This window comes from Gracilinanus agilis, chromosome 3 (assembly GCF_016433145.1).
Source record: "Gracilinanus agilis isolate LMUSP501 chromosome 3, AgileGrace, whole genome shotgun sequence".
Lineage (NCBI taxonomy): Eukaryota > Metazoa > Chordata > Mammalia > Didelphimorphia > Didelphidae > Gracilinanus > Gracilinanus agilis.
The window spans coordinates 130,460,078-130,486,020 of NC_058132.1; the positions used below are offsets into that span (position 1 = coordinate 130,460,078).

The following is a 25,943-nucleotide window of genomic DNA, read 5'->3' on the forward strand; positions in this document are numbered from 1 at the left end:
AAATATCATTATGAATAACAGGATCACAGGCAGAGTTGCAAGTGAGTTAAAAGTCATTTAATGCAACACTCATTTTCACATATAAGAGAACCAAGTCTCAGAGAGATTGTCTTGTCCAGCCACAAAGCTGGGAAATGGCAGCGCTGGAATTTGTAGCCAAGTGTTTTAAGTCCAAAAGATGTAGTCTTTCAATTATATTACTGATAAAGCATTAAAATAGGGCCACTTTGAAAATTCTCAACTCTATTTTTTTACAATGATAATACTTAAAACTGTCATTAACATGTGCTTTCAGGTTAAAATTATCTTGAATCAGTGTGGTATATTAATTAAGTAGAGAGTTGATCTTGGAATCAGAAAACCTTGGGTTCAATTCCCAATTCCAAAAAATACTAGCTATGTGACTGAGTTAAATCATGCTGACCTCTGAGTAACTCAGGAAACTCTAAGACTTTAGGTAGCAAAACAGTTATGAGAGCTGCAACAGTAAAGGGAATTTTCTTACTGGGATTTCCTTACAAAAAAGACACACAAGCAGTCCTGATTTTTTAAAAATTACTTACAATTAATCCTGGAGCAGGAGAAGTAGATAAATTTCAGTGCTTATAAATTCTGGTGAGTTTGAAGAGGGACAATGAGAGTGGATAAAGCCAGAAGCCAGGAAAAGTTTTTCTCATAATTTATTGGGCGGGGAGGCTGTTGTGGGGATACTAGGAGTAGTATCAGTTAGTTGCAACTCAATCCAAACACAAGACAAAAAACTATATACTAACATTATCTAAAAAATTTTTTTTAAACCAGTTGATTAAGGTCAAGAAACATAAATAAACTTCTTCAGTCTAGGCAATGGAGTAAAACTTTGGACTCTTAAGTTCCAAGGCCCTGGATTACAAAATGCTTCTTTTATTACAGATTATTTTGAAAGTTCTGTAGCTAAAAAGTTTCCACAAAAGTACTTACAATTCGAAGTAGCCAGGATAATGTAGATGGTGATGTTGAATAGTGTGTGCTATAGTGGCAGGGTGGGCTCTGATCATCTTCCCAAGTCTCATAGCGTTCTGCATAAAAAACTGCCCTTTTGGGGTTCAAAGCGCCAACTGGCTATTAAGAAAAAAAGAAATCCTGTTACTTAGTATATTAGGATAGTATGTTCCAGACTATCACATTGTGTAGTCTTATTTTATGAGTGTTTTTTTTTCTTTTTTCCATTAATGAATTTGACTCAGAGAGCAATACTACCTTAATTTCTAATGCATATATGCTAAAGCTGGATTTGAAGTTCCTTTTCAAAGGACAGAAATTATGAAATTATGGACCTAAAATAAAGCTTCCTAGGTAGTTAAGAATACCTTTCCTCCACTGTTTAAAGTAATATAAATGATTTAATCCTTTCTGAACTTTCTTATCTGCTCCTAGCCACCTAGATTTGTAATGTTGGTATCATCCTTGAATCCTCATTCTTACTGGCAAAATAAGCTATTGCCAGATTTTATTTTCACTTTCACCTCTCTCATATAGTTCTCTTTGCTCTCCTCATACAGCTCCCATCCAAATTTAAGTTCTCATTACCTTCTGTCTAGACTGCTGCAGTGTCCTCCTATTAGCCTTCCCATATCTCTACCCCAGTCCATTCTCTATTCAGCTGCCAAAGTAATTTTTCTGAAGTGTAGGCTACCCTAGCCTATGTGCAGATATTAAACCACAATAATCCCTGACTTATGTCCATGTCCTTGGCCTGCCAGGCCCCTCTGCCTGGAACATTCTCCCTCTTTATTCACATTTATCTTTTAGTTTGCCTGCTTTCCTCCAACACTCAGCTGAATTCCACCTTCTACAGAAGTGTTTTCTTTGTCTCTCCAGCTGCTAATGTCTTCTACTCAGCTTATCTTCCAGTTTAGATTTATCAATCATTTATGTACCTAGTTATTTTCTTTTTTTTTAACATTTATTAATATTTATTTTTTAGAGAAGTTAACATGGTTACATAATTCATGCTCTTACTTTCCCCTTCACCCCCCGCTCTCCCCTCACCATGGCTGATGCGTATTTCCACTGGTTTTAACATGTGTCATTGATCAAGACCTATTTCCAAATTGTTGATCATTGCATTGGTGTGGTAGTTTTGAGTCTACATCCCCAATCATGTCTGCCTCAACCCATGTGTTCAAGCAGTTGTTTTTCTTCTGCTTCCACTCCTGCACTTTTTCCTCTGAATCTGGGTAGCATCCTTTTCCCTAAGTCTCTCAGTCTCTCAGAATTGTCCTGGGTCATTGCATTGCTGCTAGTACAGAAGTCCATTACATTCTATTTTACCACAGTGTATCAGTCTCTGTGAACAATGTTCTTCTGGCTCTGCTTCTTTCGCTCTGTATCAATTCCTGGAGGTCTTTCCAGTTCACATGGAATTCCTCCAGTTTATTATTCCTTTGAGCACAATAGTATTCTATCACCAGCATATACCACAATTTGTTCAGCCTTTCCCCAACTAAAGGGCATCCCCTCATTTTCCAGTTTTTTTCCACCACAAAAAGCGCGGCTATAAATATTTTCGTACAAGTCTGTTTATCTATGATCTCTTTGGGGTACAAACCCAACAATGGTATGGCTGGATCAAAGGGCAGGCATTCTTTTATAGCCCTTTGAGCATAGTTCCAAATTGCCAGCCAATTTGGATCAGTTCACAATACCTAGTTATTTTCATAACTGTCTTCCCCATGAGAATGTGAGCTGCTGGTTACTTACCCCCCTGTCCCTTTCTTTATATCCTTAGCCCTCAGCACAGTGCCTGGTGCATAAAAATGCTTAATAAATCCTTTGTGACAGTTGGATTGCAAACTCAGTTCGGGGAGCAGATGTCCCAAATGGACCTCTATTCCCAATTCCCTCTAGTCCCAAATGGACTTTTATTCTAAACTGGCCTCTCCCTCAAATCACCTCTACCCTGTCTCTGTTGAGGGTATCACCATTCCTCTAATCAGTCAGGTTTGAGACCTAAAAGTCATTTTCTGTGATTCAGTGATGCTAGGATCCATACTCATGTCCTCTAACTCCAAATTCAAAGCTCTTTCCCACTATACCAAAGAATAGTCTATGCAAATATTAAGGGTATCCTTAGTGAAGACATCTTTATAATCATATAAATGATAGAGAATTAAGATCCCTCTACATTCCTTGCTTATTTAATTTTTTTATTTAGTTAAAAATATAGCCCAATTCTCCTCAAAGTATCTCCCATATGAAAATTATATATGATTTCATGGCACTTCTGATTATAGAGGTAGTTTAATAACCTACTTAATATCGACAAGTAAGGCAAAGTCCACATAGAAAAGTCATTCCCAGTAGTAAAATTTTCAATGAAATTGCACTGATTGCATTATTATCCATAATATTGGAAAGCATTCTCAATTAGATCAGTGGTCACTCAAAACAGATTTATTGAGGTATCAATCAATATCAGAAAAAAACAAAGCGAATGAAAAAATGATTATCCAATTTATGAATTGCAACTGCATGAGTTCTTAAATTCAGAAAGGACTTTTGAGTTCATCTAAGGGTTCTTTACTTCATACTTACAAAGGGGCTATGAATGGATTTCAGAGGATCTGTGGGTGGGGAAAAATGACCTCTTTATTTCAAATATTATTGGTTTCCTTTGCAATTCTTTATTTTATACATTTAAAATGTTATTCTGAGAAGGAATTCATATACTTTACTAAAATGTCAATGGAGTCCATGACACAAAGAAAGGTTAAAACTTCTGATAGTCTCCTTTTTACAGATAAATGAAACTGAAGCCCAAAGCAGCAGGACCAGAATTGGATTCCTCTCTACAGCATAATGAATAAATAGTAATTAACTTTTACTTCTTCGACTTCAATGAAGATAAATCTACCAACTTCTTTGGGATGTACTAACACTTTGGGATAGCTTTAGTTTTCAGAAATTTTTCCTTGAATAACACTTAAAATTGCCTCGTCACTTCCAATCATTGCTCCCAATTCTGCCTTCTGGATCAAAGCAGAGTAAGTCTAAATAGTCATAAAACTTATAGATATATAATTGAAAGAGACCTTAAGGGACTCCCAGTCCAAATCCTTCATGCTTCAGATAATGAGAACCAAGGTCTAGGGAGGCTTAGGAGATCTTAGAATCAAAAGCAAGTACCAGGACCAGAATGTCCAATTCCAAATTACATGTTGATTCTGTTAAAACATTACTTGAATACAGCTACTATATTGATACTAAATCTTTTCTTCTTATGTGGCTTTAACATCTCCAGTTATTTCACCTTCTCACATGTCATAATTTTGAGGAGATTCATGATCTTGGTGGTCTTACTATAGCTGCTCTCCAACTTATAAATGTGCTTCCTAAAATGTTGCTATCAGTCCACATATCTTGAACAGAAGATACAGATTGACAGTGAACTGGGTCCCAAACTGAATAGTGGAAGCAGACCAGGCTGGATTGCATTTGGGAAATTATGTTATTGGATCACTAGCTGCTCTTTGTTGGAAAATTTTTTTTGTGTGTGACAAAGATATTCTCAAGGTGATGCTAAGATCTGAAAAGAAGAGAAATGCATAATTTCAGAACATTCAAACTTGAAAGTACCTCATAGGTCAAAAGAAAGACATACCGTGTGTATAAGTAGGCTAGAAGATATTACTAACAATGAATTTTGCCCAAGAAGACAGATAAAATACATGAAAAATCCGTATGCTATACTAACAGTTATAAATGCCCTATTAGGTGGTTTTTCCTGTTTTGGGAGGGAATATTCTTGGGTTTTTAAGTATATGGGTTTATCTGTAATGATAAAACAAAATGTACTAATACTTATTAAAAGGAATATTTATGACCAGATTGTACAAAAAGCATGAGGGCAAAGAAATGGACAACCAAAATACTGTAATGCTTTCTAGAATATTAAAACCACAGTAACTACCAACATTTTGGGATATATTCAATATATATGAATTATAATTATGAGAAAGCATTATGAGGCAGTGAAGTAGTGGGCTGTTTAGAGTACTGGGCCTAGAGTAAGGAAAACTTGAATTCAAATCCAGAAATAGAAATTTACTGGTATAACTAGTTTGAGAAGTCACATATCTGTTTGCCTCACCTGTAAAATGAAGATAATTATAGTACCTATACCTCAACAGGGCTGTTATGAGGATCAGATAATACTTGTAAGTCACTTAGAACAGTGCCTGATACAGAGTGGATGCTGTATAAATAATATGATAATGAAGATGATGATAGAATTTTGCACTTTTGAAGATAGCACCTATATCATTCATATAGTAGAATAATCAAAGTGTTGATATATTCAGATAAGTCAGGAAAAAGATCCTTTGTCCTGATTATAAAGAACTTCCCTATTGAAAAGCATATTTTCTAGGACAACACTGTTGTAATTCAAGCTGAAGTGGCTTTTTCAAACCTATGTTATTTGTATAATTGCCTTGAGTCTCCATAGGGAACTAGACATTAATAATTCAAAGCTTGCATTCTTCCTGATTTCAAATTCAGGATTGTAAAGCAACATTCACTTGATTTTGGTCTGGTGGCCTTAAACTATAAGACTTATTTTGTTTTTTGCTTTATACCATTAAGAAAAGTATTTTAGAGAATAAATGATTAGATGAGTAATATGTATCATGTCTAATTACTTTATTTCATAATTTAATGTTAATAGAATTCTGCAAACTTTCCCCCAAGGCTTAATTTTGACACTAAAATTAGGACAAAAATTAGGACTTCAAAGAGGGAAATATCACACAAGGGAAAGGAATCAGCTAATAAATGGCTCAAGAGATTTTCCTTTAGCTCCCAGAAGACTAATTTGTATAGCACAATGAAATAAGCAGTTAATGAGTCAGAATTCCTAAGATGAATATAAAATTTACTTATTGGTTTGGTTAATTTCTTTCCTAAATCCTATATGTGACTTCATCTAAAATAATAAATTTAAACAAAGAAACAACACTACCTAGGCTATAATTCTAATATAAAGAGGTTTTAACATTTTAAATTTCATAATTTTTTTTTGGATTTTATCATTTTAAAATAATACATGACTTGAATATGCATTCTATATAATTGCACAGATATTGTTTGAACATTTAAAAAATTGTGACATAGCTCTATTCTTTAATAAATATGATGAGTTATTTAGTAACTTTAAGTTTCTAATGAAAAGCTGATTTAATCTCCCTAAGCAATGCAGTGAATATTTATAGCAGGATTTACTAGTAGTTACAATTATTAATTTATCCTATAAAAACAAAAAAATTACTTTAGTTAAAAGTTTACTATAACTTTTCAACAAATGAACAAAAATAATATCTTTTGAAAAATTTAAATGTGGTAACAACAGCCAAAATGCTATACTTTGTTTTATATTTGTAGATTAATGTAAATGTTATTTTAGTTTTTCTAAATACTTTGCTTTTATTGCACTTTACGGTGTCACAGTTATGTCAACATATTTTTCACATGTGTAAAATGTCTTAACAATTCCAAAGGAACAATCTTACATGATAAAGTTTGCTCTAGAAAAACTCACAAAGTATTTTTAAAAAGAGCAACATAATCTTTAATCCAATCCTTTTCAAGCTTTCTTTTCAAATACTGGAAAAAGAGTAAATGTATATATTTTTTGTTTCACTCAAGTTTCAATCTATGTATTACTAATTTTGGATTTTAAATCCCTTAACAAATAAGAAACTTATCGAAATATATTTTAATTTAATTTCTATTATCTTCTCATTAATGAGTAAAAATTATAAATTAATTTATCAAAACTCATGATCTAAGTATGTGCTGACATCTGGTATTTCAACATTTACTGATGCTTTTCATTTACTTCCAAGAAATCATGAATCTAGAAGGAAAGGGCAATCTTCTAAAAGTTTACTTGGAAAACAAATATTTCATTATAGTACAAGTTTCCTTTTCTAAAGATAGATGGATGAAGTGAGTATAGCATTGTTTGGAGATTCACTGTTAGAGATGCAAAAGTAATGCAATTAAATGTGACTTGGCTATTCTTTTAAAATGAACATTAATAAAAAGATAATTGCCAGATTCCAGACTGGGCAAATGATTGACAGAGAAGAAATTTGGAATGTGATGTTCCAAAAAGCAATATAATGGTTTACCACCAAGAATGACAACCTGTAAAACTTGAGTATAATTCTGCAAAAAGGAAATTACCTTTAACTATTTACTCAAAGAAATTTCAAACATTTCAGATGAAAAGACCAGAGATAAGTAAAAACTCTGAAATTCAAACATAAGTAGTCAAAAGGAAGATAGAAAGGGAAATACATTGAAGCATTTGGAAAAGACTTATACTGTGATGCCATATATGGGGTGTTCAGGGAGGAATAGCAGCTCTGGTAGGAAGACCTGTCAAGCCCTTTTCAGGACTGCTCATCGATCTTTGGTGTTCACCTTTTAACCAACTCTCTCATCTGTGGATCCAAGGAGTTGTTGCATGCACAGCAGCCACATTCTGGCAAAACTATCTCACAGAAAGGTTAAACCAGGCTAAGGGAATCCAAGAGGTCTCAAACCCAAGGAATGGGTGGATAAGAACAGTTTGTGTCAATGGCCATGAAGGTGGTTGAAGAAGCAGGTGCTGTGGAATGCTTTGAGCATGGTTAGGCATCAAAGGCTGAGGTGACATGTCCAGACCAGCACTTTAGAAAGATCACTGGCAGCTTAATGGAGCATAGATTGGAGTGGTGAGAGGCTTGAGTCTGGCAGACCCATCAGCGGACTATTGCAATTGTTCAGGTGAGTTCATAAAGGCCTTCCTCAGGGTGGTACCAATATCAGAGAAGAGAAGTAGGTATAGCTGAGTGATGTTGTAAAGACAAAATTGATAAGCCTCTTATATATTTTTAAAAAACTCTCTCTCTCTGTCTCTCTCTCTGTCTCTCTCTTTCTCTCTGTCTCTCTCTTACCTTTCTTATTAGAATCAATACTAGGCAGAAGGGTAGTAAGGGCTAGGTAACTGGGGCAAAATGACTTGCCCAGGGTCATATAACTAGGAAGTATCTGAGACCAGATTTGAAAACAGGACGTCCTGTTTTTAGTCCTGGCTTTCTATCTCTCCTGGGCTATCTAGCTGCAACAATGCATGTGGTCTCTCCTCTCTCTAAACCCTTACTTTTCATCTTAGAATCAATACTATGTGTCAGTTAAAAGGAAGAAGAGTGGTGAGAGATAAACAAATGAGAATTAATTGTCTGAGGCCAGATTTGAATCCAGGATATCCTGATTCTAGTTCTGGCTCTCCATCCACTGTGCCACTTCTCTTGATTGTAAATTAGCTTAATTGTTAATGGCCTCCTTGCAGATGATATATGATGGAATGCCTAAAGAATCCTAGAAAACCAAACAAAAAAATAATCAAAACAATTAGCAACTTTAGTAAAGTTGCAGGATATAAAATAAATCCACATAAATCATCAGCATTTCTCTATAATACCAAAAAAAAAAAACCCCAACAGCAAGATAGAAAGAAGAATTCTATTTAAAATAACGATAGACAATATAAAATCCTGGGGAATCTACCTGCTGAGACAAATCCAACAACTATATGATCACAATTGCAAAACACTTTTCGCACAAATAAAATCAGACCTAAACAATTAGAAAAACTAATTGCTCATGGGTAGCCTTAGCCAATATAATAAAAATGACAATTCTTCCTAAATTAATTTACTTATTCAGGGCCATACCAATCAAACTACCTAAACTGTAAGTGACTTAACTATTTTGAATAAGGCAAGGATCCAGGACAACTCCAAGGGACTCATGATGAAAAAGATATCCATTGTCATATAATGAAACATATCATTTTTATGCAAATTAAAAGAACTCTGAGTGACCTATCAGATTGGCCAATATGACAGTAAAGTGATAAATGTTGGAGGGGATATGGCAAAATTGAGACACTAATGCATTGTTGGGTAGATTTATAAACTTATCCAACCATTCTATATAGGAATTTGGAACTATGCCCAAAGGACTATAAAACTGTGCATGCCCTTTGATACTGTAATACTACTACTGGGTCTGTATACCAAAGAGATCATAAAAAAGGGAAATGATAACTTACAAAAATATTTATAGCAGTTCTTTTTGTGGTACTTAAAATTGGAAATTGAGGAGATGTCCATCAATTGGTGAATGGCTAAATAAATTGTGGTATATGCTGGTGAGGAATACTATTGTGCTACAAGAAATAATGAGCCAGGATGATTAAAAAAAAGTTGGAAAGACTCACATGAACTGATACAGAGTGAAATAAGCAGAACTGGGAGAACACTGTATACGGTAACAGAAATATTGTATTATGATCAATTATGAGATTTAGCTATTCTCAGCAATACAGTGATCTATGAAAATTCTGAAGGACATGACAAAGAATGTTATCCATCTGCAGAGAGAAAGAAATATTGGGATTGTAATACAGATGAAAGCATACTTTTCCACATTTGTTTATTTGTGGTTTTATTTTGTGGTTTTGGTTTTATATGAGTACTCTCATAACAATTAACAATATGGAAGTATGTTTTGCATGATAATACATGTATAATGTAGATTACATTGCTTACCATTTCCCAGAGTGGGATGAGAAGGGAGTTATAATTTGGATGTTATAATTTCATAAAACATATTTTGAAAATTATTACATGTAATTGGGAAAGTAAAATATCTTTGAGTAAAAAATAAAATAAAATAAAATATTATAAAATAAAATCTTCATTTTATTTCTTCCTTGTTTCATATGATAAACATGGAAATATATTATATAATAACATGTGCAACTTATATCACATTAACTGCTTTCTGGGGAGGGTAGGAGAGAACATGGATTGCAAAATGTAAGAAAAAGAATATTAAAAATTATACTGGCATGGAATCTGGAAAAAATTAAATATATATCATTATTAGGTCTGTATCATAAGAAGATCAAAGAAAGAGGAAAAAGACTCATATATACAAAAATTTTATAACCATTATTTTCATGGTGGTAAAATATTGCAAATTGCAGAGAAGCCCATCAATTGGGGAACAGTTGAAAAAGTTATGGTATGTGAAAGTGATGGAATACTATTGCATTTTAAGAAATGATGGAGATGGTTTCAGAAAAACTTGGTAAGACTTGTATGAAAGGATGCAAAATAAGTAAAACCAGGAGAGAAAAGACAATAAAAACAATTATGTAAAGACAAAAAACTTTGAAAAATTTATGAATTCCAATAAACACAATGGAATAAACTATAGTCTAGCACCAACTCATGCTGAAGTATGTTATATATCTCCAAATAGAGAGGCAATGGACTCAGAGGGCAGATTAAAGCATACATATGGATATGGCTAATATAGGAATCTGTTTTACTTGCCTATATATATATTTAAAACCCTTGCCTTCTGTCTTAGAATCACTATTGTGTACTGGTTTTAAGGCAGAAAATTGGTTAGGGCTAGGCAATGGTGGGATAAGTAACTTATCCTTGGTCATATGACTCAGAAGTATCTGAAGCCAGATTTGAACCCAGGAGCTCTTGCCTCTGGGTCTGGCTGTTAATCCACTGAGCCATCTAGGTAACTATACAAATTTTTAGCAGATTTCCTTTTTTTAAATTTTTTATTTATTTTCTCAATGAATGGAGAAGATAGAGATGAAAGAAGAAGAGTATTTGGAACTGAAAATTAAAAAATTCATTAAAGCATACCATGCTCCTCTCAGTCACTCAAATCTAAAACCTACATGTCTTCTTTTTTTTCACTCAGTCATCCCATATATTCATTCTGTTACCTATTCTTGTCACTGACATCTTCACAATATCTCTCCCTTCTAATACAGCTACCACCCTCGTTCATGTTCTAAATGGTCTTCTTACCTTACATTTCTCCCAACTCTAATCCATTCTCAGTTGCCAAAGTAGTTTTTCAAAAGCAAAGGTTTGACTATGCTACCCCTCTGCTCAGTGAGCTAAAGTGGCTCCCTATTATCTCCAGGACCTTTCCTTTTGGCATTTAGGAATTCAATAGGTAGGAGGATTGTGAGAGACTGAGAATGGCATTTGTAATCATTTGAACTGTTCCTCAAACATGACGCTCTATCTTTGGTCTTTGTTTCCTTTGTGCCAGCTATATTACATGCCTTGAATGTTCTGTCTTCTCACCTCCACTTCTTAGCTTCTCTGGTTTCCTTTAAGACTCAACTCAAAGAGCAACTGGGTGGCTCAATGGATAGACAGCCAAGTCTGGAGATGGGAAGTCTTGGATTCAGATCTGGTCTCAAATACCTCCTAGCTGTGTGACCCTGGGCAAGTCACTTGACCCCAAATGCCTAGACCTTACTGCTCTTTTGTCTTATAACTGATAATTAGCATTGATTCTACCACAGAAGGTAAGGGTTAAAAAAAAAAAGGACTCAACTCAAATCCTACTATCTAAAGAAAGTCTTTCCTAGACACCCCCCAACTATGTATTCTTTCCATTCTTGAGAGTTATGTAGGAAGTAGGTAAGGGATAGAGTAAATTTCATGGATTAGCTTAAAGAGGAAAAGAGGAGAATTTGGATACAAGCCCTGGGAGAGGATTCTGACAAGGAGAGAAGGATTGTGGGAGTTATGTAACTGGAAATAACAGTCATTCCTTGGACTTTTGTTTTGACTGAGTAGGAAGGAGGTTTTGCTCTAGTAAATTTCCCTTGGTAATTCTAATCTTGTGGAGAGATTAGTGATTTCCTTGGTTGAGAGTTTGCTTTGGAGTGGACTGCTTTTCCCTGAGGTACAGAGACTGTGATCCATCTGCCAGAAATCCAATTGGCCAAGGTAATCCAAGGGTTGTCAACTGTGACTTTGGTTATCTGTTGAAGTCTTTAAGGCTTTAGGTAAGGGCTCAAATATACCTATGGGTCCTTCCTTCCTCTTTATCCTTTTTGTTAATCCATATAAATTAGGATAGGTATAGTCAGATAGCTTTGGGGTCTTAGATAAGAGCAGGGAGCTGAAGGCAGAGCCCAGAGAAGACCAGAAGGCCATCTTTTGTGAGATGCATAGAGGTTGGCTGTAGCCTAGATTTTAATAGTGTTAGGATCTTGCCTACCAGTTTCCCTTACTCCAACCATCAAATAAACTTGTTTTTCTATAGCCTAAGGGTTTTGTGCTTTACTGGCCCTGAGAAGGTTCCTAGGTGGGTGATTATCAGCTCTCATCCATCTAGGAAGGATCATTATTTCAGTTCCTTCCGTGAACAATTAACAGATCTTATAAATATCTAATTATCTTCATGCTCCTTGGAGAGAAGGACCATTATTTGCCTTTCTTTGTATAGCAACGTTCAGCACAAATTCAGGTATACAGAAAGTGCTTAATAAGTGCTTGTTGACTAACAAACATTCTTGGTAATAGTTTTTGATCCTTTTGAGAAAGGTTTGTTAATACCTTTTTATCTTTCTATTGTAGAATGGCTTTTGGCCTTATGTATTCCTGTTCTCTCTCTCTCTCTCTCTCTCTCTCTCTCTCTCTCTCTCTCTCTCTCTCTCTCTCTCTCTCTCTCTATATATATATATATATATATATATATATATATATATATATATATATCCTAGAATTTGCAAACCAAATAAATATTTCTTCATCAGAGAACTGACAGGAATGAGGAACAAGATAAGGCCAAGCACTGTGAGTCCTGTAAATTTTCACTAGGAATCTCTAATCAGGTTGACACATTTATAAATGAATCATTGAGAATCATTTTTTAACCAACTGTTAATCCACTTATTGGTACAGTCAATTTAAATTTCACCATCATATTCATAATGACCCAGACAAAGGCTATCAGAAGAGAAAAAATGATAAAAAGTTACAACACCTAAAACTATTAAAGGGCCATTTCCTGCTCTTTTCTTTCACTTATTACATCTTGTAACTTAATTCCTTTATGAACATATTGTTCTCTTCGATGACTAGCAGAAATTTTCTCAAGCCATTTTATTAATACATTCTTAATAAATTTCACCTAATTGCACTAACAAAGGCTTTAGGATATCAATAGTTTTATCCAATGTGAATGTCTTGGCCATATGCCAGTGGTAACAAGGTGCATCTAGATGAATAGATGGATATGTGGTCGCATAAAATGCTGAGACAGCAACATGAATAAGGGTATCCTGGTTTTTCTTATACAAATTACCCATAATACAATCTGTTGTGTTGAGGGTAGAAAAACGGCCCACTAAGACCCTGGACACAAACAGGGTTGAAACATCCTAGATGAAAAGCAATTCACTTTTGGAAATGATAATTTTGCTTTTAGGGCATGCAGGCCTTGATGATAAGCAAATTCACTTATTCAGAAGGAAATATTCTGCCTCCTAGATCCAAAATACCTGTCTCTTCCAATATTGGCTTGTGCTATGTATACCTGTATGTAGAAGAGAGCCTTAACAAATACCCAAGGGGGTCCTCAAGTCTCAGTTGAAGGCAGACACATCAAGTAACCTTCCTCAAACTTTGGAAAATTCAGTGTCAGATATAATGATTCTATGGGTCTCACTCAAAAGAACTGGCTACATGAGATTTTTGTGCAAGTTCATCACACTATAAAATGGAAGAATTTGCCACATTTTGGTAACTGGTTGTTATAAAGGTTGTGGGAGGTTGGAAAGATTTAGGAGTAATAGCTGAAGGGAGAAGCGAAGAAGCCCTGTCTCTCTATTGGAGAAAAAAATTGAGATAAGCAAAGAAAAGGAAGGAATGTGAAAGCATCAAGAACAACTTCTTCAAGTTTAACCAACTCTTCAGAGCCATGGTAAAAACTGTGCATGGCCAGACAAAGGGTAGGAAAATTTATTTAGTAAATGTTTGCTGAATTAAATTGATCTGAAACCATGAGGGATGGCAAGATACATATACAAAGAATAATATTTTTAATGTGCCTTTAAAAATATTACCATTTTTATTTTAATGCCAGAAAATTCTACTTTTAAAGGCATTTATTTTATGAATAGATTTGTTGTTCAATTGTTTCAGTCATGCCTGACTTTTCATGACCAAATTTTGTATCTTCTTGGCAAAAATATTAGAGTGGTTTGCCATTTTCTCCTCCAGCTCATTTTACAATGAGGAAACTGAGGCAAAGAGAGTTGACTTGTCTAGAATTACCCAGCTAGTAAGTGTCTGAGATCTTCCTGATCTCTAGCCACTGCATAACCTAGTTGCTCCAGAAACCCTCCTTTTAGCTAAAAGTTTAAAATAAACTGGAAAAACATGTACCAGCATTCTTCTGCTAGAGGATCATTCACCCTCCTCATTTACAAAATAAACTTTATTATATACAGATCACAGAGATTTGGCAGTATCAAGAGTGCCTTGTTGATGTGTATTCACACTTCAGTGCCATCATTTGCATTATTACATTTAGAAGCCTCAAGGCATTATCACTTCCTTTTTAAAAAAATGCCATAATAATTTCAGAAAATGGTTATGCTTATTATCATCTGTCAGTCAAACACCTTCTGTATTAACAAAATATATTTTTCCACTCAATGGATGGGTATATCTGATGTCTCATACACATGTCAATATTAGTAGAATTTTCTTGTGATGAAAACTTTTTTATATAACTGAGTGCATGACTGAAAGTAAATGAGGAAAAATTCCAATTTACACTTTAATAAGCAGTGACAATATGAAGCTGGAAATGTCAAACTTGTGCAATCATAATTATTTGGAAATCGGGTTCAAAATGACTGTATACAACTAAAACATCAGTAAATTTTATGTTTCACTACATTGGCACATTAAGAAAACTGATAAAGGAGAAAAATGGGCATGTAGCTTCATAGATTGATACTAAAAGATTATCTATGACAGCTTGTTTCATTAGCTTTCTGTTCTGCCAACTCATAAATATAACTTCTAACCCTGTAAATGTAATAAATAAAACTTGAACTTATGCTGCCTAATCAAATGAAAGATTACATCTATCATACTAATAAAGGATGTTGATTGTTCCCTATGCGGTCCTTTCATAAAATCCAATTAAACGGGGCAAGGAATAATAAGAAATAGAAAAGCTAAGGAGATATTTTGAGAAATATGGACCTTCTTCTTTAATATTTAAACTAAATAGTATTTCTAGTGCTTATGGACTAATACATACTATATTACCAGAAAATTATTCAATATTTTGGAAAGCTTAAAGGGGATCAAAATTACATCATTAATTTAATCACTGCTACAAAGAATACTACTTTGTATATTATTTGCATGTATCATTTTATTCAATCTGAATCTCCATGAGAGCTATGGATTCACAAATAGGATTTTTTCAATCTTATCAAGATGGTAAAATCTAATATACCATTATTGTGATTATAAGATTGACCACTGGGCATGAACTCAAATACACAGATGGCATTCAAACTATAATCTGAAGATAACTAAACTTGACATTTTTAGAATAATCACTTCTAACACCTGGTGCTGAGAGTGGAAACACTATTCTTCAGTCAATGACTTGCCTTACAACACAAATAGCAACTAAGTTAGCAGTGGTATGGGGCGCATAGATACAAAAGTTAAGCTATGACTGTCCTTCAGTCACCTAGTCCTGTTAATTATCTTTTCTAAGCCCCACAAATGTCAGATGGCACAAAGACAATATGGATTTTTAAACTACATTTATACAAACAGCATTCATTTATTTATTCAACACATCTTTATCATCTGCTTATTATATTAAATGCTATTAGGAAGGCATCCAATGATTGTTTTGCCTATTAGACTTCTTATCAGAAATAGGTAGGTAGTCTGAGGCCCAGAATTAGGTGAAGAAGACATAATTAGGTACAGCCAAATACTTATTGTAATAATAAATTGAAGGAATTAGACTAGGCAATGAGGAAACAAAATGATCACTCTTTGTAGATATGATGTCATATTTAGAAAATCCTAGAGAGCTAAAAAATACTAGTTGAAATAATTAAAAACTTTTGCAAAATTGCAAGATAAACCCACTTAAAACATTAGCATTTCTTTATAATACTAACAAAATCTGGTCGCAAGAGATAGAAAAAGAAATTCCTTGTAAAATAACTGTAGACAGTGTAAAATATTTGGTGGTTTATTTGCTAAGACAAAAGCAGGAACTACAGAAACACCACTACAAAATGCTTTTTCATATAAATAAAAGGTAGATCTAAACAACTTGAAAAACATCAGTTACTCATGGGTAGGTCAAGCTAATATAATAAAAATGAAAATTCTACTGAAACTTATTTATCAGCTCAGTGCCGCGTTAATTAAACTACCACAAAATTATTTCATAGATCTAGAAAAGTATAATAGTCAAATGGAAGAACAAAAGGTCAAGGAAATCAAGGGAATTAATTAATGAAAAAAAAAAGTAAAGAAAAGGTGGCCTAACAGTACCAGATCTCAGACTATATTATAAAAGTGGTAAAAACAATCTGGTACTAGCTAAGAAATTGAATGGTGGACCAATGAAATAGCTACACAATAAACCAAAAATAACCATATTACTCTAGTTTTTGATAAATCCAAAGACCTAAATTTCTGGGATTAAAAACTCACTATTTGATAAAAACTGCTGGGAAAAACTAGAAAACTGGCAGAAGCTGGGTATGGACCAACATTTCACATCACATACTAAGATAAATCAAAATGGGTACATGACTTAGACAGAAAAGGGTGTTACCATAAGCAAATTAGGGGAAGTGTGGAATAGTTTGCCTGTTAGATCTATAGATGAATGAAGAATTTATGACCAAACAAAATATAGAGACTATGAGTGATAAAAAGCATCATGAGATGTAAAATGGATAATTCTGATGACATGAAACAAAAAATTGTATACAAACAAAGCCAATGAAACAAAGATTAGAAGGAAAACAACAAACTTGAAAAAAATACTTGTAGAGCAAGTGTCTCTGGCAAATATATAGAGAATTGAGTCAAATTTATAAGAATACAAATCATTCCCCTATTGACAAATGGTCAAAGGATATAAATTGGCAGTTTTCAGAAGAAGTAATCAAAGCTATCTATAGTCATATGAAGAAATGCTCCAAATCATTACTGATTATAGAAAAATGCAAATTAAAACAACTCTAAAGTACTACTCAAAACCTAGCAGACTGAATAATATGACAGAAACAAATGATAAATGCTAGAAGGGATGTGATAAAATTGGGACACTAATACACAGTTGGTAGACTTGTGAACTGATCCAATCATTTTGTATAACAATTTGGAACAGTGCTCAAGGTTATAAAATTGTGCATACCTTTGATCCAGCAATACCCTTAAAAGGTCTGAATTCCAAAGAGATCATTAAAAAAGGAGAAAAGACCTATTTGTACAAAAATATTTATAGTAACTCTTTTTGTGGTAGCAAAGAATTGGAAACTAAGGGATGCTCATTAAGTGGGGAATGGCTGAACAAGTTGTGATGTACTGATTGTAATGGAATATTATTATGCTATAAGAAATTATGAGCAGGACATTTCAGAAAGACCTACATGAACTGATGCAGGATGAAGGGAGAAGAATCAAGAGAACATTATATACAGCAACAAAAATAATGTGTGATGGAACAACTATGAATGACAATTATTTTCAGCAACACGATCATCTAAGACAATCTCAAAAGATTGAAGAAAAATAACATTCATATCCCTAGAGAAAGAACTAATGGAATCTGAATGAAGAAGACCATTCTTCACTTTATTTTCTTCATGTTTTTCTTAATGTGTCTTCTTCCACATTGTGATGAAAATAGAAATATATTTTGTATGAGAGACTCTCCCACTCTTCCCCCTCTATCATAACACTGGTGGCTGGCTCTTTTTATTATTACATAGCACATGTATAGCCAATAACAAGCTGCTTACTGTCTCAGGAGGGCAGAGAAGAGAGAAGGGAGAAAATACGGAACTCAAAATATTAGAAAATGAACACCAAAAATTGTTTTTACATGTAAGTGAGGGAAAAAAGGCTGAACAACAACAAACTATCCTTAGAGGCAACAACACATTAGCTAAGACTTGGATTAAGACCCTAGTATGAATCCTGCTTTAAGCAATAAGTTGGGTAATTCATGTAAAAAACCCACAGACTCAGTGGATTCTTCTTGAAAAATTAGGATAATGATAGCATTAGCCTCCCAGAGCTGTAGTAAAGATCAAATGAGATAATATTTGCAAAGTGCTTTAAGGTACACCTTAAAGACCTAAGTAAATGTCAGTCATTTTTAATGTGACATCTTCCCCTTACTTCTATAATACTTACTGTCAGTTTCACTAGGCATTTTTTGGCTCTTATTTATACATGGTTCTGTTGTTTAAATTATCTTGTGTATTTATTTCCATAGCTATATATAAATTCTTTGAAAGAAGGACCTATATCTTTACCTTTTTTGTATCTCTGATGCACACAATAGGCACTTGAACATTTGAAGACTGAGTGCTGTAAATCTACCTCTCCAGTCCTATCTTTCTTAAGTTAGAGTCTGAAATATATTGAATTGCCTAGCTCTTCTGACTTTGACCTCTGGTGAGTTGGGTTTGACCTGACTCAAAGTCGATTCTGTATTTGTATAATGACATTTATGTGATTTTTACTGATATGCCCTGCCACTCTAGCATGTAAAATTCAAGTATATTTGTACAAATTATTAATTATAATATGCAATTCTGCCCTGGGAGTCAGCATTTCATAGTGGATAGAGGCTGACTTTGGAGCTAGAGAGACTTAAATTCAAGGTTCAACTTTGACAGAGGCTTACTGTGTGACCCTGGGCTTAACCTTTTAACCTCTCAGACCATTGTAGAGAAGGTACTAACTTGTACTGGTAAAAGGAGTTTCCTCACATATCACTGAAATAAGAAGTCCATTTACTTTCTTCTTGAAGCCTAATTTATTTTCCATCATCTAAACCAATAAAACACAAGGAAATGGCAGCAAAACACACAAACAGAAGATCTCAAAACATTTTCATAAACTTATAATACTACTTTATATAATAAGTACAATTTACCCAAAGAGGGGAAAAGGAATAAAAATCTGTTTCTAGTTCATCTTCAGTACTTCTTTTTATAATACATGATTCCAGGGATTCTAAATTGTACTTATTTCAGAGATAGTCTTATACAGTTCTTTAAGTAATTCCAATTTTATTATATTTGATTGGGAAATAAAATGTTTTTCTAATTACCAGAGCCTTTAAAATTTTCTTGTTGAAAGAAAAAGGCCGAACACCCAAAACATTTCAAATTCTTTCTGAGATTACAAGGAATACATTAATCATCAAAGTTTCATTTTGTAGTTTTCAGTATAGCTAAAAAATCTGCATTATGATTTATTTTTGCTAGTGTTTTATTATGTTATTAATTATTATATTCTTGAAGTCTATTGGTATTTTTCCATTAGTCTATTAATAGTTTCTCTTTAAATTGTATAAATATTTTAATATAATTTAATATTTACCAATGATTATTACTTAGGACAGTCTATCATGCTACAGAAGTCCATTTTTAAGAAGTCACTATTAAGAAATTTAATGAAGCATGAGTTCAAAGCAAAAACTTATTTGTATATTTAATTTGCTAATGTTTTTCTGTCAAGTTAATTTTAAACAATATGAAGGAATCATTGCTAGAGCATTGCATAGAGAAGAAATGGAAGAGAATAATATGGCAAAGGTGATGAGTTCAAATACTTGGTACATTAATATTTGCAAAATATAATGAACACTCATATTTATGTAAAATAAAATGCCATTTGAGATTTAGAATTTTTGTAGTCTTGATGTGCTTAAGCTCTTTTATCTTATGTTTCAATAGATCTATAATCTCATAAATGTAAATATTCCCTTCTGCTACAGATCCAAACTCTCCCTCCCTTTTCATTCTTAAAGGATCCACCTGCCTTGGAGGTCTGCAGTGTCTTTTTACATTTTTGTGGGCATCAGTATACCTTAGACACTGTCCAGCTGGAATTACCAACCTCTTATCTGACTGCCAGCCTTTTCCAATCATAATTTCCTCACAAATCCCCTAAATCTGAACTTATAAATAAGCAAGGGAAAGATACTGCACAGGCTATCTGCTCTCACCAAGAGACTTCTTAAATCTCAGAATTAAAAAGGATAGTAGGTATCATCTAGTCTTAACTCATATGAACAATAATCTCTTTTATAACATTTGAAAAATGATCATTCATCTTTTACCTCAAGACTTTCGACGAGGGGGAAAATCTATTTCTTAATGCAGCCCATTCCACTTTTAGATAGTAATAATTTTTAGGAAGTTATTTTTCTTACCCCAAGTCTAAATTTCTCTTTTTACAACTTTTATATATTCCACCTGCCAAGGAGAACAAATTCATTTCTTCTTCTAAATGCTAGAACTTCTAAGACTTGAAGACACTGTTATCCATTTCCATGCTAAACACCATTTAGTCAATGAAAAAGCAACAAACACTTCTTTAAGTGCTTACTGTTTGCAAGTAGACACTGTGATAAGCATGAGGTATACACAAAGTGAAATGGTCTCTATCCTCAAGGATCTTATTGTTATTACTAACAGTTAACATGTATTAAATGCCTACTACATGCCAGGCATTGTGCTCATTACATTACAAATATAATCTTATCTGAACCTCACAACAATCCTAAAAGGTACGTGGTATTATTATTCCTATTTTACGGATTTGGAAACTGAGGTAAACAGAAGTTGAGTGACTTGCTCAGTCACATAGCTAGTGAGTGCCTGAGGACACATTTGAACTCAAGCCTTCTGTACTCCGGTCCTAGAGTTGTACCCACTACATTTTAATGGGGGAGACAACACAATACACAGTCACATGGAACATATGTACAAAATATGTGAAAAAAGAGGTGATTCTTTTAACCAATTTACCTATGAAATGATTTTAAGGACCTCAACTCTCCTTGCTTTTAAAAAAAATTTTTTAAACTCTTACCTTCTATCTTAGAATCAATGATAAGTATTGGTTCCAAGGTATTAGAGTGGTAAAAGCTAGGCAATTGGGGTCAAGTGACTTGCCTAGGGTCACACAGCTAAGTAGTGTCTAAGGCCAGTGACTTGCCTAGGGTCACACAGCTAAGTAGTGTCTAAGGCCAGATCTGAACTCAGAACCTCTCATCCTTAGATCTGGCTCTCTATCCCCTGAGCCACCTAGCTGTCTGCTTGCCTTCTTTTTAATATTCTAGCTTATGAGTGGCTTTTTTCCTCTTCTGTGGTATTTAGAACTAAATTAAATAAATAAGACAGAATCTGACCAGTACAGAGTAAAGTTGTGCTATCTCTTCTAAATTCTGGACACTATCCTTCTTACCCCTCCCTAAGGTTCCATTAGATTCTATGGTTGATGCATCTTACTGTTAATTCATGCCAATATTAAGTCAATGAAACAACTGGATCTTTTTCAGATGGACTTTTTCAGGTATTCAGCTGAAACTCTCCTGTATTGTACTTGTAAAGCTGATTTCTGAGCTCACATTTATCTCTATTAAATTTCATGTTATTATGTCTGGTCTATTGTTCTGTCCAATCAAAATCTTTTTGAATTCTGACTGTCTTATCTAGTGTGTTAGCTATCCTTTCTAGATTTGTGTCATTTGAAAATTTGATGAGTATACTATCTATGCCTTTGTCCAAGACTTTCATAAAAATGCTAAACTGTGTAAGGTTGAACGCAGATTCCTGGGGCACCCCAATGGAGACTTTCCAAGTTGCTAACATTCCTGACAGTTTCACCTATGAATACTCCTTAAATGAAATGGCTTGGGTAAATCTCATACCAAACTTCTGTAGAATGGGGTTCACTTGCATTGCATTTTGGTTGTTTTTCACTGATTTCTCCAACGTATTCATACCTTGTTTCCACTTTTTTTTGTAGCCACAGAGTCAACTTAGCTCCTCTTCCCTCCCTACTCAGTCTTGAACTCTCCTGCCAACCATTTCCAGATTTAATAGCTACCACTCTAGAATCCATTATCTGCTTTGAACTTCCATTGTTTCTGTCTTGCTAATTCCTAACGCAGAGTAACTGTCACCACCTGATGTCTCCACTCTCATTCCTATGCTGTGGAATGTCATTGGACTTTATTTGCTTATATATTTCCCATCCCATTACCTGCCATGCATTTACTCAGATAATTGCCTCCAACTCTTCCTGACTAGTAACTTGGCTTCTACCACTAGGGTCCACTACCTCTACTGGACTGGCTTTTGCCTTGGACTCCTAACTCTTCCTCCCCAAGTCCCACTTATACATTGTCTTCCTATATTAGAATGTAAGCTTCTTGAAGTCAGGGACTATCTTGCTTGTGTTTATATTGCCAGGACTTAACTGAGACAAAGAAAGTACTTAAATGCTCTCTCTCTCTCTCTCTGGTCCTTAGGACCCTTTACCAATACTTCTTTATATTTATTAATTGTTCTTCTGTCCAACACTTTTGCCTAATACTCATATTGACTATTCCAAATCTTTCCCCCTTTATACTTTACACTTCCACATTAATAGCTAATGACCATTAAAAGAAATCTGAAATTTCATCAAAATGAGACCTTCCTTAGTTTTTTCAGTATCTTCATTCATTTCCTTTCCTCCAATCTGAGGGGAAGAAATAGCTGTGTTTACTATCAAAGCTAATTCCTCAAACTGTGCCCACGATTCTACTACCTTCTGTTTATTGAGAGCCTTGCTTTTTCCATATTCTTTTCTCTTATTCACTTTAAAGCCTCTTTCCACTGGTTATTTTTCACCTGAATATAAACATATGCTCAGCCTTCTCTCCTAAACTTAAAAAAAGACCTTCACTTGATAATTTTGAGCTATTGCCACATTACTCTCTACTTATCTTTCAACTCTTGTAAAACAGTAGCCTAAATCTTGTGTATCTATTTCCTTATACCCACTCAATTCTAAATGCTTTGTAATCTGACTTGCCTACTCCTTACTCTCTAGGAAAATTACTTTTTCAAAGGTCACCAATAGGCTACTTATGGCTAAATCAAATTGGCTTTTGTTAAGATTTCTTTGCAGGACTTATGTGTACTTGGTTAATTATGTTATATTTTATTATGCTAATGTATCAAAATTCATTTAGCCATTTCTTTCCTGTTGAATGTTTAGGTAAAATCCAAATCTTTTGCAAATAATGCTACTATGAAAATCTTTGTACAGATGTTTCATTTTGGTTTCAATAATAGTTTCTGAGTTTGTTGCTCTAATTGGAATCACTGGGCCAAAAGTATGATTATTTTTATAACTTGTACTGTGTATTATAAGACCACACTCCTAAAGATTATAAGTTTCCAACTCTGCCCCAAAGTAGGCACTTAATAAATGTTTGTTGACTTTTTCTCCATATTTTGCTAGAACTAAATGGCATTTCTTTTAATGATTTTTGCCAATTTGATGGGTGTGAGGTAGCATCTTAACACTATTTGAATTTGTATCTCTGGCTATTGATGAGAGCAAACATCTTTTCAAATAATTAATAATCTATATTTTGTTTTGAGAAAACTGTCTTTTCATATCATTTGCTACTTCTTTGTATATATTTAAACACCATCTTCATTTCCACAGTATTTCCTAAACACTTTTTTCTTTTAATTATATTTTTGTTGCATAGAATGATTTATTTTAATGTAGTTAAGTAGTCTCTGATTTGTCCGTAATAATTTCTTCTGTCTGTGGAATAGGAAAACGATATTCTCTATGTCAGTGATGGGCAAACTTTTTAAAGAGGGGGCCAAAGGAAAGGAAATGCTCATCTGTCAGTCTGTTTCTAAGGCAACTCTTTTGCAGTTTCATTGTATTGTATCCTACTCATTGTATTTGTCACATTACGAATAATGTTGGGCTGCCTGATAAAACATTTCAGGGGGCCCACATCTAGCCCACTGGCCGTAGTTTGCCCATCACTGCTCTATGTAATTCAGATAAATATATCATTCTATTGTCTCTTTTTTTTTACAGCTGTCCTCTTATGTTTTAATCTATTATCCATTGGAATTCATTAAGGTTATCTGTTAATTTTCACAAGTTCATTTGTTAAATAATGATTACTTTCTCCAGGCTTTATATTTAGTAAATTTAACAAACAGAACTAAAAAACAATGCCTAACAAAGAGTAGAAGAGGAAATGCAAAATGAATGATAAGTAATTAATAACTTGATGGCAACTTTAACTTATGGTAATATGTAAATGAAATAGAGAATAGGCTACAAATATTTTCTAACTATAGAACAAAAAAACAACAACCTGGAATTTGGGATAAACACACATAACATGATTAACATAGGAGAGGCAAAAATTCTAAAATACATTCCTATCTGACAGCTAGATAGCTACATGAGTTCAAATCTGGCCTCAGTCATTTACTACCTATGTGACCCTAGGCAAGTTATTGAACCTCTGTCTACTTCAAGTTCTTCAACTATAAAATGAGGATAATAATAGCACTTATCTCCCAAGGCTTTTGTGAGAAAATTTTTATATAGTACTTAACCCAGTGCCTTATACTTTAAAAATGCTTGTTCCCTCCCTCCTATATCTTCTTAAATGGAACTACTGAACATTATTTAACTTTTAGCTGTTTAAAGTCATCATTGTGAATAAAATTAGCACATTGGTCTACAATACAGTGATGCCCTCCAGTCATTGTGGTGAATGTGATTGTGTCTCAATATTACAGGGCCCCAGGCTATTTTTATAAATTATTGTAACTAAATTACTATTTTACTTTTGTCTATTCTCTGTCTTGCTATCAACTATTACTACGTCTGTCTGTAAGAAGACCCTGAGCTCATTCATGTTTTCTTTCTCTTTGCTGTATCTAAAAGTCTCTGGCTGGTAAGCTAGATAGCAATGGTTATTAGAATTATGTGTAAAACAGGCAGAACTGAATTTTGAATGAAGATAAGAGACTCACCAGTTTCAGTGCATAGATTCTGTGATATCTATTTGGCATTTGGAAGTTTGAGTTTTTCACTATGTTCCAGTGATATGAGATTTCTAGAGAAGTTACCTATCAGCATATTTGGTAGTATAAATTTCTCCTTGTACATGGAAATACTCATTATATATGTCACTTAATTTTTGTTCCTTGTTTTTATAAAACAAAAAAAATTTTGATAGATTTTAGCTAAAATTCTTTTTCTGAGTCCTAGATATACTTAATCCAAACTATACTCTAGTATCACTGAATTCATCTCAATCAATCTTCTATATCGCAAGATATTTTATTTGACCATGATTCCAAACACATCACCCACGTCATCAAATCTCAGAAATGATTGATTTTCATATTCTGCATTAAGGTCAGTTTCTTTAACCTGTTTTAAAATTTAGGCTATCAAAAACAAATGTTTTATTATCTTTCCTCTCTGTAGTATAACATTTTCGTTCTGTTTATGCTGGGATATCCCATATTTAATTTAATTTAACATTTAATATCCCATCAACTCTTCTCTATACTTAAAATGTCTGTTAGGCAATTTAATGCAAAGGTTAAAGAACTATATGAAGTAAGTGACATGCACATACATTTCTCGAGTATCAATAAAATAAAAATCATAAGATTATACTTTTATTTACATTCTGTTTCATAGTTTTCTAAGAGTATTCTTGCATGATCTCATTTGATTGCTGTAATAACTATTTGAGCTAACATTCCCACTTTAGCAATGAGGAAACTGAAGGTCAGTGAAATGAACTGACTTGTCTAAGGTCATGGAGTTGGTAAGAAATAGAGCCAAAGTCTTTTGGATGCTAATCTAGTGTTCTTTTCATATTATTAAATGGATGTTATTAGAGTTTCATTATGAAACATGTGTGCTCTT

General features: G+C 33.7%; 1 protein-coding gene across 1 annotated transcript in view; it reads right to left on the reverse strand.

Moving 5' to 3' along the window:
• NBEA (neurobeachin) overlaps positions 1-25,943 on the reverse strand; it is an 800,789-nt gene that overhangs the window by 100,597 nt on the left and 674,249 nt on the right. The window contains exon 46 of the mRNA XM_044668958.1: positions 961-1,101. Coding sequence (XP_044524893.1) covers positions 961-1,101 — 141 coding nt within the window. The remainder of the gene's footprint in view (positions 1-960; positions 1,102-25,943) is intronic.